The sequence below is a fragment of the Rhinatrema bivittatum genome, chromosome 1, assembly GCF_901001135.1.
Source record: "Rhinatrema bivittatum chromosome 1, aRhiBiv1.1, whole genome shotgun sequence".
Taxonomy (NCBI): domain Eukaryota; kingdom Metazoa; phylum Chordata; class Amphibia; order Gymnophiona; family Rhinatrematidae; genus Rhinatrema; species Rhinatrema bivittatum.
In genome coordinates, this window is record NC_042615.1 from 696,007,522 (window position 1) to 696,026,944 (window position 19,423).

The following is a 19,423-nucleotide window of genomic DNA, read 5'->3' on the forward strand; positions in this document are numbered from 1 at the left end:
GCAGTTTTATTGTGGCCATCCAGACCACCACTCAATCCCACAGAGGTCACAACAGAAGAAGATACCCAGAACGAAGTTAGAGAACTTGGATTCCTGGAAGGTCAAGAATCAAATCCAGGACCTCACTGCCAGGAAGAACTTTGGGCCTGAAGAAAACTCCTAGGGAAAAAATCTTCAGGCCATACAGCTGTTACATGAGCTCCACAAAAGATTTCCCAGAAAGCCCAGCTCCAGAAGACTGGAGTGGGGGATTTGGAGGGCGATTCTGACATAATTAGCGGCTCGCAGGATGGCACCACGAGCAATCTTACCCACTCCCAATGCTGTCCGATAAGGAGCATTACTGACCACAGCCCAGAACACTGCTATACCACCGCTTTCCCGACTCCCCCTAGGGGTTGCGTGTGCCCCACCATTTGCTCTCTTAAAGATCCCACAGCGGGAAGACAGTCATAGTGCTCTCTAATAACATCATCAAGCCTCACCCTTATAAGGCTCTGTTGGAGGAGCATCAGACACCTCAACAATGGGTCACCTGCCTAGAGCAATACAAGTTGCTCCTACATTACTGACTCTTCATGCGCTCCAGCTTTGCCTTGCCAGCCTGCCTTGTCCAGCCTTACCCTGCCCAGCCAGTCTCGTTCAGTGTCTCTTGTATGTCTTCGTCCATCCTTGGTCTGATCTCCTGGTACTGACCGCTTGCTTTGGACCTGACCACGATTGCTGCCACTTGGACCTGTCCTCATACTTAGATCTGACTACACTTGCTTGCTGACTGCCACAAACCTTGGCCTGTTCCAGTACCTCATGCTTGCTGCCTTGTCTTGACCCAGACGTGCCCTTGGACTCTCAGTCTTTCTCTACCAACCTAAGAACCTACCTAAGATCTATCAGCTGCCAGAATCTAAAGGCTCAACCTGCAGGGGAGGTGGCTGGTATAAACAAAGCTCCAGTCTGTCCCGCTAAGGGGCGCATTCACCAGCTATCAGCATAGGCCTCACAGGTTCATCTACAAGGCTGCATCAACTATGCTACAGCATAAAGGCCGAAATCCCATGTCACTTGTCACAAACATTGTTGGTGGACTAATCTGAGGAAGTATGTTCTAAATAAAACTAGAAATAATGTTACTTCTGAAAAAGATACATTGGAATCTGAGCAAGGCAAGTATTGAATGAAAATGCATATTGTTTTTTCATATATTTATCCTCCCGAAACAGGACAAGGGAAAAATCCTGCCATCCCATAAGGTCTTTTTTTAACCTGCAACATAAGTGGGATAATTTTTTTTTATTTTTCCTTAAAAGGGAGGTGGGTCCAACAGTAAATTGCAGACTTACTCAAGTTTATCCTATATTCTGAAGTCGCACTGTATTACTTAAACATTTCAAGAAGCTTGGGCACAGACATCCTGCGTGATGATATACAGAGAAGCACATTATCTGCATACAAATACACCTTCTGTTCATCATTATTTATTTTGAAGATTTAATGAGTTGGATTTTTGTATTTGCTTCTGTGAAAGGTTCAATAACTAGATTGAACAGGTGTTGATATAGAAAGCAGTCATATTTCATTACTCAGAGATTAGGAAATATCTGAGAAAGGTACTTGATTACCACCATCTTGGACTTAAGGCTGGAGTAGAGGATCTTCATTCAGTAAAAAAAAACCTTCTGGAAATTGAAGTTTCTCCAATACCACCCACATAAAAGACCAACTGACCTGATTAAAGGATTTCTCTGTGTCCATTGAGCTTATAAGCACTAGGATGTGATTATTAGCTGAAAGTAACAATCCAGTATAATTCAGGAAAACGAAGTGGTTCACTATTTGCCCAAATCGTAGTTGCAGGATTCTGGCAATCATTTTTAAATCTACAATCCAGCTCATCCTTTTCTTTGAATAAAACTATAATATTTTTTATTCAAGAAGGTACTCTTAGAAGCATCATATATTCTCAAATGATTAAATAGCTCGATTAGCAAAGGGGAAAGAACTGCAGGACCTGGACTGTTCCCAGAAGGCAAGTTCATTATCGCTCTACACAGCTTAGCTGGCTCAATGACAGAAACAAGCTGAACACACTGCTCATCTGTAAGTACAGGCAGCTTGGCCTAGAAAAAGGAACTGATCCCTGGCTGAGGGGATCCTTCCCCATGGGCAGATAACTGTTCAAACATTTTTAAAAATCTTACACAATGTCTTTAGGAAGTATGAACCTTTGCTGACTATCCTTTACCGTGAACACTGCCAAACAGCAACTCCTCATTTTTTTCTATCAGTCTAGCTAGGAGTAAACTTTTTGCATAAATAGGTGAAATGACTTCAGTCAGGGGAGTCTGGCATTGACACCCAGCAAGATGGACGCTTAGGTGCTGAGCTCCACACCATCCCCATTTTATAAGCTATTTCTGGCAAACAACAGCGAGCGTTTTTTATATATTTCTCGACCCAGGTGTTTGTGAGCACTGAAAGCATGCCTACATGTAAAATAACCATTAATCTGCAGCAGTTCTCATTTGAATCTAGCAAGTCTCGTTTCAAGGCTCTTAGCCAGGCAGCCAACTTGGTAGAAGAGAACAAGCAGCCACCTACTGATGACCTAGCAGTGACAGGGAGTTGTTGGAGAGTTTCATGGTTGTCCCAGAGCTGAGCCACCATGTCCCTCACCTTCTCTCTGAAGAGATTCTCATGTCAGCAAGTCGTTCCTGTACCTCCAGTCAGATCTGAGGCCCACAGCCATGCGAGCGCTGATTCCTGCTGCAGACACCCTCAGTGTTGTCTTGAAATCATTGTAGGTCGCTCAGACTTCGTGTTTCCTCACTCCAGGGCCTTATGCACCAACAACATGAGGGTATCCTGCTGCTGCAAAGGCAGCTGCTCGGCCACCTCCTGCACCTGCTTCCAGATGTCCTGGCGAGTATTGGCTCATATAGTATGGCCCCTTGAAACACCTTTCTTCCAAGAGCATCCATCACACTGTGATCCTTCCTCCGGTGTGCTGAAGAAGGGGTCTGAGAATGCTTGGCTCTCTTGAGAACGGATTCAACCACCACTGACTGGTGAGGCAACTTATGCTTATCAAATCCGACAAACGTCTGGGTAAGGTAGACCCCCATCAGCCTTCATGATAAGGGGAGGCACTGTGAGGAGGGTGTTACCATATCGTCAGCCGCAACTCCTTCAGGATATCATGTACCGGAACTGCCACAATCTCCTTAGGAGGCTCCACAAACTGGAGGTTCTCGAGCATTTTGTGACTGGCACCCTCCTCCGTAAGCAAATAAAATGAGATAGCTTCCCCCATCACCCTCACAAATCCTGTGAAGGTTAAGTCCTCAGGTGGAGACTTTCTTTGCTCTTCTGGAAGATAAAGGTCTGATGGAAGAACCTCAGAGCCCTCTGAGAAGGACTCCATGGTGTCATCCTCCCAAGGGACAGAGAGATGCTTATCCTCACTGTAAGCATCAGAGGATGTGTCCCTAGGCACTTGGCCTTCATCCAGAGGTTCAGACACCATCAGAGCTGGAAAGAGGGCTACAGGCCTCAGTGTCTCTGCCATCCCGGGCAGAGCTTCCTCCTCCAAGGAACCAGCAATGACCAGTATATTGGAAGGGGGAGGCTGCAGTGTCCCAATGTGCATAGACGCCATCCACAGCACAGATGCCTGCTGGGTCTGTAATGCATCGATGGGAGCATTAGGCTTATCCAGCATCAGTACCAAGACGGACAGTACTGGTTGCAGTGCAGTCAGTGCCACAGGACTGATGCCCTATATCCCCCATTCCACCGCCAGCTGGACTCACCACTCTAGCTCCTCCTCGAATGCTGCCAATGCCAACACCGATTGGGAGGAAGGAGGGGTGGCCAGATCCTCTTTGGACCCAGGAGGTGGATCGGTGACTGACATCAAAACCAGTGGAGACCGTTGCAGACCCCTGGCACCAATGGAGGACTGGCGCTGCTCACCACGGAGTCGCTTCAAGGGCATCAAAGCATGTGCCGATGTATTCTCGTACCCAGCACTTTACATCTATGGGAACCGGTGCTGATGCTTCTTTGGCTTCCCTCGATGTTGGGCCCAGTCTTTCCCCACTGCAGAGTCCAATGACTAGGATCTCAATGATGGTCGATCTTCAGTGCCCCTTATCCACTTGATGGTCTAACCGATGTCAAAAGTGAGGTGTCCACTGGTGCAGTTCTGAGATCCATCATTGACAATGCAGATGGCTCTACCTTCCAAAATCTGAAGAGTTGGTCCATCTTGTCAAGCCGAAGATGACATCCCATCGGTGTTATTTGTGCAAATAAGCAGCAACCCAGGACGTCATGTGATGCCCCCAGGAAAAGGACATGTCTCATGGGGGTCCATAATGAACATGGTCCTCGGGCACAGAGGGCATTGCTGAAACCAGATGCGCGCACAATCAAAATGGATGGTGGTGGCTGTCGATAGCCGGCAGGCACCGAAGCACCACTACCATGGGGGAATAGACTACGAAAGGAAATTCACTGATAAACAATGAAAACTCTGACTAGGAACTCTGTAACAGGTATGGACAGAGGAGCCCAGCATCAAATGTCAAAAAACTTGCAGAAGATGCGAAAAGATAAAAGTTTTCCAAAAACAGGCCAAAAGGCCAAGATTAGAGCTCACCAACCGTGATGCTGCAGCTCTGCGGAAAAAGAGACTGGAGAGGGACCCCACTTGGACATGTGGTACAGGGCATGCTGGACATGGCAAGTCAAAGTTGTAGAAACTTTGACATAAATTTTCCATGTCGGTGCTCCAACTGATGATACCACCCATGTGTGAGGACTAACATCTTGTTTGTCCTCAGAGAAAATTCTTTTTCACTCAATGCACAATTAAGCACTGGAATTCATTGTCAGATGTGGAAAAGGCAATTAGCAAAGCAAGGTTTAAAAAAGATCTGGACAAGTTCTTAGAGGAAAACTCCATAAACATTATTAGCCAGGTAGACTTGAGAAAAGCCACTATTTATCCATGGGTGTTAGCAGTATAGGATCTATCTACTATTTGGAATCCCATCTGGTACTTGTAACCTGGACTGGTCATTGTTGGAAATAAGATACTGGCCTTGATCAACCCTCGGTCTGACTCAGTATGGTAGTTCTCATGACATGAAAAAAAGTTTATAAAATCATGAGTGGAATGGGTAGATAAAAAATGGTTATTTACCCTTTCAAATAATATTAAAACAAGGGAACATGCCATGAGACTAACAACCAGCAGATTTCAAGCAATCATAGAAAAGCAAATGTTGCTTACTTGTAACAGGTGTTCTCACAGGACAGCAGGATGTTAGTCCTCACATATGGGTGACATCACAGGATGGAGCCCAATCATGGAAAAAGTCTGTCAAAGTTTCCAGAACTTTGACTGGCCCCTACTGGGCATGCCCAGCATGGCACTAACCCTGCAGCCAGCAGGGGTCCCCCCCTTCAGTCTTATTTAAAAGCTACAGGCAGTGCCGAAAAATAAAATAAAACATTACGAACCCAACACCGCAGGGTGGCGGGCGGGTTTCGTGAGGACTAACATCCTGCTGTCCTGCGAGAACACCTGTTACAGGTAAGCAACATTTGCTTTCTCACAGGACAAGTAGGATGGTAGTCCTCACATATGGGTGAGTACCGAGCTGAGGATGTCTGAACATGCACCAAATGTACCCAAAGGCGTGCAACGGGCACAACAATTGGGGTGGAATTTGGTAGAGGGCATCCTGAACCCCACCGGGCAGGTGGAAGGGTGTTGGTACGTCATGTTGTAAATAGGTTACGAAGGACAGACTGGCCGAAGATGGAATCTTGTCTTCCGGCTTCGTCCAAGCAATAATGGGCTGCAAAGGTGTGGAGAGAACTCCAGGTGGCAGCCCTGCAAATGTCAGGAAGCAGCACTGATCGTAGGTGTGCTACTGAAGTTGCAATGGACCTCACAGAGTGTGCTTTAACACGGTCTTGAAATTGAATGCCCGCTTGCTGATAGCAAAAGGATATGCAGTCCGCCAACCAGGAGGAGAAAGTCTGCTTACCCACAGGCTTCCCTAACTTGTTAGGGTGGAAAGAGACAAACAATTGAGTGTTTTCCCTGTGGGCAGCTGTACGGTCTAGGTAGAATGCTAGAGCTCATTTACAGTCAAGGGTATGCAGAGCCTGTTCTCCTGGATTGGAATGTGGCCTGGGAAAGAAGGTAGGTAGTATAATGAATTGATTAATGTGAAACTCTGATACTACCTTAGGCAAGAACTTAGAGTGAGTGCGGAGTACCTCCTGGTCCTGCAGAAGTTTAGTATAAGGTGATAAGTAACTAGGGCCTGTAATTCACTAACTCTGCGAGATGAAGTGATTTCCAGAAGGAAAATCACTTTCCATGTGAGATAGCGAAGATCACAGGAGTGAAGAGGCTCGAATGGTAATTTCATGAGCAGACCCAAAACCAGGCTGTGGTCCCAAGAAGGGACCGAAGGATGCAGTGGAGGCTTGAGGTGAAGCAATCCTTTCAGAAAACGTGTTACAATGGGTTGTACTGATATAGGAACATCCCCGATACCTTTATGGAAGGCAGCTACCGCACTGACATGCATTCTGATGGAAGAAGTCTTAAGACCTGACTGATAAATGCCAGAGATAGTCCAAAAACTTCATGATTGGACACGAAAAGGGGTCAAGGGACTGAGAAGAGCACCATGACGTGAACCTTTTCCATTTGTAAGAGTAAGCTTTTCTCGTGGAAGGCTTCCGTGAAGCAATCAAGACACGGAAAACTGGTTCAGAAAGGTTAAGTGGCTGAAGGATTAACCTTTCAACATCCATGTCGTCAGGGTCAAGGCGTAAAGGTTGGGATGGCGGAGACACCCGTCGTTTTGCGTGATCAGAAGCAGGTCCTTTCCCAAGGGAATGCGCCTGCGAATGGAGAAATCCTGCAGAATTGGAAACCACACTTGGCGTGGCCAGTGAGGTGTTATCAGGATCATGGTTCACTTGTCCTGACTTAACTTCATGAGAGTCTTTGAGAGAAGAGGAAGTGGAGGGAATGCGTAGAGCAGACAGGTTGCCCACGAGAGGGAGAATGCGTCTCTGGGCTGTGTTTGCTGTGAATGAGAGAGCAGAATTTCTCTACTTTGCGGTTTTGAGGAGACGCAAAGATGTCTACCTGAGGATATCCCCATTGTTAGAAGATGGAGTTCGCCACCGAGGGGTTGAGAGACCACTCGTGTGGTTGAAAGATGTAACTCAGCTTGTCTGCCAACACATTGTCCACTCCCAGCAAGTAGGTGACCCTGAGGTACATCGAATGGGAGAGAGCTTCTGCCCAAATCTGTGCAGCTTCCAGACACAGAAGGAAGGAGCCTATGCCTCCCTGTTTGTTAATGTACCACATGGCCACCTGGTTGTCCGTCTGGATCAGGATAACTTGATTTGAGAGGTAATCCTGAAATGCCCTGAGAGCATATCTGATTGCTCGAAGTTCCAGTAAATTTATTTGGTGTTTGGCTTCCTCTGGAGACCAAGAGCCTTGTGTCTGCAGATCGGCCACATGGGCTCCCCATCCAAGGTTGGAAGCATTGGTGGTGAGAATTAATTGAGGGTTTGGAGCCTGAAAGGGCAAGCCTTGGAGAAGATTGATCTGATTTTTCCACCAGGCAAGAGACTGATGGAGTTAGTGTTATGTGGACAATGGTCGACAGGGGCTGAATGCTTTGAGTCCATTGAGACCTTAGAGTCCACTGTATGACTCTCATGGCCAAACGGGCCATTGGTTTGACCTGAACTGAGGACGCCATGTGTCCCAGGAGAATGAGAAAGCGGTGTGCAGTCGAGGAGTGCTGAGACTGCAGCTGGCGTGCAAGAGACATGAGAGTGAGAGCTCGCTGTCGAGGCAGAAAAGCCTTTGCCTGCAAGGTGTCCAAGTCTGCCCCAATGAACGACAAGGTTTGAGATGGGACTAAGTAGGATTTGTCGTAGTTGACAAGAAATCCTAATGAAATTAGAGTATGTAAGGTCAGATTGAGGGACGACAGAGCAGCTTGCTGAGTGGGAGCCCTGATTAACCAGTCGTCTAGAAAGAGGTAGATGTGAACACCTTGGGTCCTGAGGAAAGCTGCAACTACTACGAGGCATTTTGTGAAGACTCATGGCGCAGATGCTAGGCCGAATGGAAGCACTCGGTATTGACAGTGCTTGGGGCCTACTAGAAACCTCAGATATTTGCGAAGAGATGGAGCTATCGCAATATGAGTGTATGCGTCGTGGAGGTCCAGAGAGCAGAGCCAGTCTCCTCTTTGTAGAAGAGGAAGAAGCGAGCCTAAGGTTACCATCTTGAACTTGTCTCGCTGGAGATACTTGTTGAGGGCCCGTAGGTCCAGAATAGGACGAATGCCTCCGATTTTTTGGGGATTAGAAAGTACCGGGAATAGAACCCTAGGCCATGCTGAGAGTAGGGTACAGGTTCTATTGTCTTGGACTGGAGATGGAGGGAGACCTCTTGATCCAGAAGGATGGAGTGATTGGATGTTCTCCACGTCGGTAGAGGTGGGGAGTCCAGTGGCACGGAGAGAAAGTTCAGATCGTAACCCTGAGCAATTATTGCCAGTACCCATTGGTCTGAGGTGATTGAGTGCCATATGTTGTGGAAGTGGCACAATCGACCTCCCACTGGTATGTGAGGCAGTGGAATCTGGCTGCTGCTCTCTAGGTGGAAGTCAAAAACCTGAAGCAGACCCTGGTTGAGGAGCTGCTTGTGATTTTTGTTTACGTGTTTGACGAGACTGTGCTTTTTGAAAAGGTCTTGTGGCGGGTAGGACTTCTTCAGTCGGAAGAATGACTTTTTAGAGTCCTTTCTTAAGGGCTGTTTAGAAGAATAGTCAGAAAGCATCAGAGAGAGCTGTCTTAGGGTCTCATGAAGGTCCTTAAGTTCCACCACCGTCCGTTGAATCTGTTCTCCAAACAGATTATTTCCTACACAAGGCAGGTCGGATAACCTGTCTTGTACCTAAGGGCGAAGGTGGGAAGACTTGAGCCAGGCCCACTTTCTCGCCGAAATAGCAGCTGCAGATACCCTAGTAGCAGTGTCAAAGATATCATAAGATGATCTGATCTCATGCTTGCCTGCCTCAAAACCTTTGGTTACTAAGGTTTGGAGCTGTTCTTGAAATTGCTGAGGCAGGGAGTCCGCCAAGTCTTGTATCTGCTTAAAAATGACCCTGTTATATTGGGTCATATAGAGCTGATAAGTGGCAATTCGGGAGGTGAGCATTGATCCTTGGAAGACCCGGCGACCAATGGCATCTAGAAACTTCTGTTCCTTGCCAGGGGGAAAAGAAGTGTGAGGCTTTAATCTCTTTGCTCTCTTCTGTGCAGGTTCCACTACTACAGATTGGTGATCCAATTGTGGCTTCTGAAAGCCCGGAGCTGACTGCACCAAATAGGTAGTTTCAGCTTTCCTGTAGACTGGAGCAATGGAGCCAGGATGTTCCCAGTTCTTCTTCAGGAGATCCAGAAGAACCTGGTGGATAGGGATGGAGGTTATTACCTTGGGAGCATCCAAGAATTGGAGCAACTCCATCATCTGATGCCTATCATCCTGTTCAGTCTGTAATTGGAAGGGAACCAATTCAGACATTTCCGTTACAAAATTTATAAAGGAAAGGTCCTCTGGAAGAGAACGCTTTCTACTTTCAGTGGGTGAAGGTGGTGAAGGCAAATAATCGGTGTCTGGTGAAGAATCATCAGTCCAGGTATCATAAGGATCAGCACCTGCCCCTCTAGGATGTAGAGGGGGATGGGATGGTGGGATATATGAAGGTCCTGGACTAGGCTCCGAAGGATTTAAGGAATAATCGGAGGCACCGATGAAGGCATCAAAGGCATCGGCGCAGGCATAGAGGGCATCGATGGATGGCTCAGTGGCGCCGACTAGCATATCGGCACAGATGGTTGGATCGGTGGCGATGGACATATCGGCATAGATGGCTGAGGCAGAACTCCCGAAGGAAGGATGCAAAATGGTGTTTCTCCTCCCGATGACAGAGTGAGCGGAGAGGGCACCGGCGCCATCGGTGACCCAGGGTCCATCGGTGGAAAAGTGGCAATAAGTGCTTCCATCCTGGAGAGCAATGATGCCAACGCTGCCGGAATCGGGTCGGTGATCGATACCGGAGGAACCTGGAGTCAGTGCATCGCCTTGTCAATGGCCTCCTGAACCATCCAGTCCAGTTCTTCTTGGAGACCTGGAGCAAGCAGCCCCGGCTCTGGAACAGAAGAAGGAGGCAGAGGCATAGCCGGAGGGACCACCGTTAAAGGCGGAGTCGCGGCTCCCGATGTCCCATCGGGGGAGGATTGCCTCGGTGACCCCGTCGCCGAAAAGGTCGGTGCCTTTTCTGGATGGAGTTTCTTCGACGTCGGCTCAGACGATGGCAAGGTCGTTGATTTCACTCCCTCGATGGTCCAAGACTTTCTATGCTGGTGGCGATGTTTGTCTCTACGATCCCCTCGGTCCTGAGGGGGAGTAGAGGGTGTCGAAGGCCGAGATGTCGTTGATGCCGGAAGGTCACCAGTCTGTGGACAATGCTTGCGCGAAGTTGACGGTGCCGGTTCCGACGACGTCGATGCAATGGACGGAGTTGAGCAAGGAAGAGAAGTTACATCTTCTTCATTCTAGCCTTGCGACCTTTTGGTGTCATTAAGGCACATTTGGTGCAGGTCAAGACATCATGCTCTCATCCAAGACACATAACACAGACTTTATGGGGGTCTGTGATGGACATGGTGCGATTACAGTCCGGGCACCGACGGAACCCCAACGCCATGGAAAAAATTGAGCCGCAGTACGGTCAACGGCCAGTAGGCTGCGAGGGCCAAACTCGATGGTAATCAACGGAAAAACAGGTAAAAACTTACCGGAGTACCGTGGCTTGAAAAATTTAGAGGAGGGACCCTGTGGGGCAAATGAACTTTCAGTAATTCCGTGAGGAAAATTCCTGTCAGGAATCTCTGCAGAGCTCCTTAACCGCAAGAATACTGCTGCGCAGAAAAAGAGAAGACTGAAGGGAGACCCCTGCTGGCTGCAGGGTTAGTGTCATGCTGGGCATGTCCAGTAGGGGCCAGTCAAAGTTCTGGAAACTTTGACAGAAGTTTTGGGCTGAAAGGTCTTTGATCTGACTCAGCAAAGCTGAATTTTAAAAGCCCTGCACGTGCAGAATCAGGAAGATATTCATGTGGCTGGGCCGCGCACATGCTGCGTGGATTTTCGCAGGCCTGCAGCCACATGCATATCTGCCAGTACACACATTGAAGGGCTACCCGATAAACAGATGGGATAAACAGGAGCACCATTAGGCACTGTCAAGCTTAAGCGCGTGCGAGAATCCCACCGGCCCGCACAACCTACTGCTGCTCAGGAGAGCAGGTAAGTAGTAAAACAAAAAAAAAAAAGTAGTTAGCAGGGTTTTAGGGGGTCGAGGTTAATAGGGGAAAAGGGAGGCAGGTTAGGTAGGGGGATAAGGAAATTCAGGAAAGGAGCGGGCTGAGGCAGAACAGGGAATAGGGCCTACTGTGTCAACGTGCGCATCTACTGAAATCACCCCCACTTATGCACGCGACTGGGCACTCTCATGCACCAATATAAAATCGTGCATGCAGGTAGCAGATTTTATAACATGAGCACGTCGGCATACGCATGTTATAAAACTGTCGCATCCATGTGCGCATGCCAGCAACTACGCACACATGGATGCCCGCGCGTGGGTTTGAAAGTCTGTCCCGGGTTCTAAATATAGAAAATAAATGAAGTTTTATGAGGTAGAAAAATTATGAAAATAGAGAGATTTGCTTTCAGTTTAGTTTCATGAGGCCATGAAAATATTTTGCAAAGCTCTAGAAAATTAGAACCACCACAAAATAAAAATGTTAATTTCTTGATGGTAAAATATTCCAAAAACAGTCCAACAGGTGTGTTGCAAAATAGACTGCAAAGGCCCATATAGAGAAACCCAGAAAAAACAATTAACAAGAAAAGTTCAATAATCCGAAATGCCAAATCTTTATTGAGATGTCAGTCCCCCAACACGGAACATCGGGAAGGACGAATTACATGTAGTATACTATCAATGGAATTACACTCTTGAGGAAAGTCTCTGCAAAAACGGAATCATCTAAACAAAAAACATATTTAATATGTATGCTCACTTACCTCCTTCCAAGGGCTCACAAACTGTGTACGTGCATATCGAGTTAGCATGTGGATGATAACAACCTGCCCCCACTCCTCTACATCTGCAAGCAAATTGCATAGCTTCCGATAGTTCTTGTGGATCAGATCTATTCTGTCAGGACATATTTCTTCAAATGCCATTACAACACTCCCAGCCACCAACTGAAAAACAAAAACAAAGAGTTTATAAAATTATTTCTATACTAAGAGTAGCGCAAGCAGGATTTAACACAAATGTTTTTAAAACTCCACTTAGGGAAAAAACATTTTAGTTTACAAATGGGGCAGGAAGCCATAGTAGCTGGCTTACATATAATAATGAAGCGAGCAAAGGCAAAAATAAACAATGTTAACATATCTTCAGTAATCGTTCTGCATGGTAACTGATCCAATATCTCATTTCAGAAAGAGATATAGAGAAGCAGCGTGGGCTTGGCCCGCTCTGCCGAGTATAACATGGGGCAAGCCAGCGAGATAGGAGAGTAGGAGAGGGGAAGGGGGTTGTGACCCTTAGCAACAGCAGCAATTCGAAATGCTGCCATGCTACTGGTCACACAGGGGTAACAGTTTGGGCGCCTATTGCTAGGTGCCTCAGTCAGTGTTAGGCAGCAAGGCAAAGAGCAGGGCTTGCTTTCCCTCCCTTCCTCCCTATAATGAGGATTGTAAGAACATAAGAACAGGCCATACTGGGTCAGACCAAGGATCCATCAAGCCCAGCATCCTGTTTCCAACAGTGGCCAATCCAGGCCATAAGAAACTGGCAAGAAGAGCTATGGATGTGATGGAAAGGTTGTCGCAGTGGTGGCGGAAGCCCGAGCCCTAAGTTATAAGTTTGTATTGAATTATAAAGGAAATTTGGGGGGGGGGGGGAGAAGAATCTCGTGTACTTTGGGGCTGCTACACGGGATGGCCAAAGAGCAAAGGGGGGGGGGGGGCGCGATGCTCTGGCTGCAAGCTTACCCTCGCTGGAGCCGAGGCGGGGTAAGTAGGGGGGGGGGGGGGGGGCGACGAGACGTCAAGTGAAGGACAAAGAAGAAAGGGGTGGGGAAATGTGTTGGGGTTTGTTTTTGGCTTATTGTATTAAACGGTTAAGGGCTTGGGGCAAGTTATTTGTAATAAACTAAGCCTAATGTTTAAGCCATTACCTGCGTTTGTCATTTTGATCAGGCGGTAGGGGAGATCACAGCGAGCTTAAGTCTTGCATACCTATGTTATAAACGAAACATCTGAGAAATGCTAAGAGAAATTAGGGAAGCTAAACAAATTGGTAGGGCAGTAATAATGGGGGATTTCAATTACCCCAATATTGACTGGGTAAGTGAAACATCAGGACATGCTAGAGAGATAAAGTTCCTGGATGGAATAAATGACAGTTTATGGAGCAATTGGTTCAGGAACAGACGAGAGGGAGCAATTTTAGATCTAATTCTGAGTGGAGCGCAGGATTTGGTGAGAGGTGGTAGGGCGACTTGGCAATAGTGATCATAATATGATCAAATTTGAATTGACTGGAAGGGGGACAGTAAGTAAATCCATGCCTCTAGTGCTAAACTTTCAAAAGGGAAACTTTGATAAAATGAGAAAAACAGCTAAAAATAACTGAAAGGTGCACTTACAGAGGTTAATAGTTACAACAGGAGTGGACATTGCTTAAAAAAAAAAAAAAATGTCACCTTAGAAGCACAGTCCCGATGTATTCCTCGCATTAAGAAAGGTAGAAGAAAGGCATAATGACGGACGGCATGGTTAAAAAGTGAGGTGAAAGGCTATTACAGCCAAAATATTTTCATTCAAAAACTGGAAGAATCTATCAGAAGAAAATAAGATAAAGAATAAGAATTAAGAAATTACTACTTACCTGATAATTTCCTTTTCTTTAGGGCAGTCAGATGAATCCAGAACAAGTGGGTTATGTACCTCTACCAGCACATGGAGACGGAGCAAACTGATGCCACAGTATATATATACACCCCTACAGTAACATCAGGCTGCCAGTATTCTCTTCAAAAGCAACTGTGGTCAGACTAGTAAAAAACTTGATTAAAAACAGATAACCAAGGGGCAGATCCAAGATGCGGATTGATAGACTGAGCATGCCGTCGGCTCTCTCGGGTATTTCCTAAAATGTTAATTCCTGCTTGTTTTTTACCTGGTATATGGGTAGAAAGCGGAAACCTAGGATGGGGCCTTTCCCTGCAGCGCAGCCCCCCTGACTCCCTTCTCCGGCCAGATGGACGCCCGCGCAGCAGCCCAGCATCGGGGACTCAGCTGCTGGAGGGAGGGGGAGGGGAATTTGAGCTCCCCTCTCTTGGGCTCTTTTGTCACCTTTGAGCCCCACCGAGGGAACACCACCCAGTAATTCAGCTATCGCTAGAATTGCTCAATCGTCAGGAGAGACACCTCTAGACCTGGGAGCAAGCGAGCCAAACCCAGCGGGGGACAACGGAGCAAAGGTGGCAGCTGTGAGTCCAGTTTTAAATCGTGGACAGCTGGGTATGGTACGAGATGTAAGACTGGGAGGCTCTGAGGGCTTACCGTGCCGAGATCAACTATACTGTTACCTACAGTCCAAAGACCTTCAGTTTTTTCACTTGAGACTATATGGGAAGCCATTATTGATCTCCAGAGTTCAATTCTACAACAGTTATTTCCAATGATCTCAAAATGTAATGATTTGGAAGAAATTTTTTTTGTAATACAACAACTGAATAGGATCAACAATTTTTAGCTATAAGAGATCAAGTAAGTGCTATTCAACAGGCACAGACTGCCATGATTAAAGAAAATGCTAGTACTGCTTTGAAAATTGAAAACCTGGAAAATGCATTAAAAAATAGAAATTAAGATTTATCAATTTTCCTCAAGATCCCTTAATACCTCCTAGGGAGATGTTTAGGAGGTATTTAATGGAGATCTTACAGGTTTCTGAAAATGCAATCCCTCCAGTGTCTAAAATATTTTACATGCCAAAGTTTAAAAGATCGGATAGGCAAAGAGGGAATAACTGTTACGTGCCCCACCCGCACATGGGACTGCTCACCTTCAGTGTCACACAGCGGGTCCCAGTCCTGTCTCCCTCGTGGCCCTTGCGAGTCCAGCTAGGCCCCGGCATCCCGCGGCGGTGATCACGGGGCCTTCAGTCGCGCGCCGGGCCTTGCGCAAGGCCTTGGCATCTCAGCAGCTAGCCACGCCCCTACGCACGCACATGGACCAGCCGCCTCGATGTAGGTTCCAGGGCGAATCCTAGTTCTGCGGCGCACCCTGATTCAACTTATGTTATAAGGAAGTTCCTGGCCTCACTTCCTTGCCTTGGCAATCGGGTCGGTTTGTTCCTGAGATTGCCCTTGCTCGTGATCCTGCTTGCTTGTTCCTAGTCTCGTTCCAGGATCCTTCTGTTCCAGTTCCATTCCTGCTTGTACCTGCTTGTTCCTGTGTTCGTCTCCCTGGTCTTACCTCGGACTGACTTTCTGGTAAAGACCTTAGCTTGTTCCTGACCTGCCTGCCTGCCGCCTGCCAAAGACCTCAGCTTGTTCCTGACCTGCCTGCCTGCCACCTGCCAAAGACCTCAGCTTGTTCCTGACTTGCCTGCCTGCCTGCCATCTGCCAAAGACCTCAGCTTGTTCCTGACCTGCCTGCCTGCCAAAGACCTCAGCCTGGTCCTGACCTGCCTGCCTGCCGCAGACCTCAGCCTGTTCCTGACCTGCCTGCCTGCCAAAGACCTTAGCCTGCTCTTCGACCTTGCCTGACCTCTCGATCTTGACCCTTGCTTCGTTGACCACTCCTCGGACTGATTCTTGGACTTTAACCTTGCTCGACTCTGGCTCTGTCCCTAGCCTTGTCCTCACCAACTCTATTCTGGTTCGCTCTCCTCCAACTTGTTTCCAGCCTCAAACCCGATAGCATTCTCCCAGTGTCTGAGGGCACGCCGGACTCAGACTCTCCCAGGAGACCCTGCGAGGTCCATCTAAGTCCCAGCGGCCCAGTCCCTACAGGCTCCTCCCAGGGGTACCTTGGGCTTCCAGTGGTGAAGATCTACACTGCCTCTGTCTCCTTCTGTGCTCCGTACCCTGTGGCCAGTCCCTGTACTGCCACAGGACTTGGGTCCACCCCCGAGCGCAACAATAACACAGTTAATCCCAGTAGGAGAACCAAGCATGGTTCTTTCAACCATGTTGGAGACATCGGATACAGAATTGTTAGTGCCAGCTACTTATTGTGACTCTTGTACTTGAACCAGATAAAGATTGGCTAATGAGACTCTATTTTCATCACAGATCAGAGTTATTTCTTCAGTGTAAAGTTAGGGTCTTCCCGGATGTCTCGAGGGAGACTTAAAGGAGAAAATCTTTTCTCTTGATGCAACTGCGGGTTCAGCAAATTGTGTGAGTTTTCTTTTTGAAATTCCCATGCAAGTGCATAATTAAATACCAAAATAATTCATATATATTTTATGATCCCCCTCAGTTAACTCAATTTTTGATAGGGAAAACTCCCAGTGCAGCCAATAACCTCCAGTTGTAATACATTAGTTGTTCCCCTTAGATAAATAGTATGGCTGCTGTTGTCTATTGTGTCCTTTCTTTGATATATTTCTTTGGGTTGGGAATTGGACCACTCCCAGATTGGGGACTTCTATTGAGAATAAGAGACTTAAATTTTCTTGCTGTGATGTTCTATTCGTTTTCTAACTCTGCTCTTATATTTCTGATCAAGATAAAATCTTGTATAATTTGAAAATGCATAAATAAAAAATTAAAACAAAAAACAGATAACCATTTCAATACTCTGCCAACAGACAACATTCATCTCAGATAAGAATGTAACATTAGTCTAGGGACTGGACTAACTTACCAGAAATTCCAGAAAGAAGTAGTCACACAGGAGGACCATACTAAACATTCTGCAGGCAATGGAGGAAAGCTAGATTCATCTGACTATCCTAAAGAAAAGGAAATTATCAGGTAAGTAGTAATTTCTCATTTCTTACTGTCCAGTCAGATGAATCCAGAACAAGTGGGATGTACCCAGGCTACTCCCGATTAATGTGGCAGGCTGCCCGCGGTCCAAACAAAACCACACATGCAAAGACTGCGTCCTCCTGGGCCTGCACATCCAGACGATAAAACCTGGAAAAGGTGTATAAGGAGGACCACGCTACCGCTCAGCAAATGTCAATGGGCGACAGCAAACTAACTGCCCATAACACTGCCTGAGCCCTAGTGGAATGAGCCCTAACTAGGTAACGGCTTGCCAGCATCAACATATGCTGCTGTGACTACCTCCTTAATCCAGCGGGCTATTGTAGCCTGCGATGCCAGTTCTTCTTATTTAGTACTGCCATGAAAAACAAACAGGAGATCCAGATACCAGATGATGGGTCTCTTGATATCCAAAGGTCGCAACAGATGATACTCTTCTAAATCTCTCTGTCCAGAGACAGCAGGGAGATGGATTGATTCAAGTGAAATTCAGTAACCACCTTCATTAAAAAAGACGGAACAGTACACAGTTGTACTGCCCCTGGAGTCACGCAGAGGAAAGACTCCTGGCAAGACAAGACCTGCAGCTCAGAAACTTTCTGGTAGTTCTTGTGGCTATTTGTTTTGCGCATTTTCAGTCAGTAACCGCAAGGACAGGTTACACATTGGTCTAAACGTAGGACCCGCTAAGAAATCCAAGGCGAAATTTAGACTCCATAAGGGTACTGAAAACTGCAAGAGAGGACAATGTTTCACTCCTTTCAAAAAATGGGCCACATCAGGATGAGCTGACAAGGAACCACCATTCACCTGACCCCTGAAACAGGCGAGAGCCGCTACATGTATCTTTAAGGAATTAAGGGCCAAACCTTTATTCAAGCCATTCTGCAAAAATTCCAAAATCAACAGGGTCTTAGCCAAATGAAGAAGAGAACCTCGATCCTCACACCAGGCCTCAAACACTAGTCAAACTTGCACATAGGCCAAGAAAGTAGAGAACTTTCTAGGCCTAAGCAAAGTGGAAATCACTGCCACAGAGTATTCACGTTTCAGCAATCAAGCCCTCTCAAGGGCCATACCGTAAGACAAAATAGAGTCATATCTTCGTGAAGAACTGGATCCTGACTTAGCAAGTTCCTGTGTGCTGAAAGTCAAAGAGGAGAGTCCCCCAGGAGCTACCGCAAATCCATATACCATGGCCTCCTGGGCCAATCCGGAGCAACATCTCTCTGGGGTGCTCGATTCTTTAGATCAATCTGTCCAACATGGGCCATGGAGGAAAAGCATACAGTAATTTGCCTTCTGGCCACTCCTGCACTAGATCCGAAAAAGGGAGGGTCCCACGAAACAGACCGGAAGGTGGTCTGTCAGAGCCAGAAGGCAAGTATTAAAACAACAAGCAGGACTGTTTGAGCAACTCCTGGAAAGTATGTATGGTGTTTTTTTCAGATTACTTGGTTTGTTATATACAAAAGTTAGTAACTGGTTCATTTCCATCACAGAAAAGCCAAAGATATAGTGACTGCCCTTGACTAAACACGAGCCGTGTCGGGCAGCAGACTGTGCACCACTTCTCCAGTGCCTATTCGCTCAGCCTCCAGCATGATACGATGTGTTTTTTTGCTAGATATAGCGTTTAATCGCTCAGCAAATAAATATAAGAATAATGTTTGTCAAGGAACAAAGAAAACGAAAGTGAACAGTACTTGTCAAATCTAAAGAGAAGAATACCAGTGCTTGTTAATCCAAGAAAAAGAAAAAAGAAAAATTTTTACTAAACTGGTGAGATTTAGAGACCAATGATTATAAAATGGAAGTGTGGTAACTTAATGTACCAGTGAAATCGTGGGGTCCATTAAGCAAGAACCATTTCTCAGAGATATGCGCGAGTATATTATATCATAACTTATCATATGAGGTCTCTTACTACCCAAAAACATTTTTTAAAAATGTTCAAAGTTTCCATATATATGGTGTTATTTTGGATACAGTATTAAGCGGTTACATTATATAAGCAGTTTATTATAATATAAAGCAAGACAGACCAACTGCATTCGAAATACCGACCCTTCTCCCATACATTTTGAGTTCGCTAATTGGTGCCGATGTGGTCACGTGAATGAACCATGCCTGATGTACTTTGGCTGCGACTGATCCGCCGGCAGCCTGTAGGAAGCTGCATGTAGAGTATTCTGGAAAGGCCGTG

The 19,423-nt window shown here is 46.6% G+C and overlaps 1 protein-coding gene across 1 annotated transcript in view; it reads right to left on the reverse strand.

Annotated features, from left to right (window-relative positions):
* Window positions 1-19,423, reverse strand: part of AP3B1 (adaptor related protein complex 3 subunit beta 1) — a 1,093,919-nt gene that overhangs the window by 827,593 nt on the left and 246,903 nt on the right. Inside the window, 1 exon segment of the mRNA XM_029575420.1 lies at window positions 12,218-12,400. Coding sequence (XP_029431280.1) covers window positions 12,218-12,400 — 183 coding nt within the window.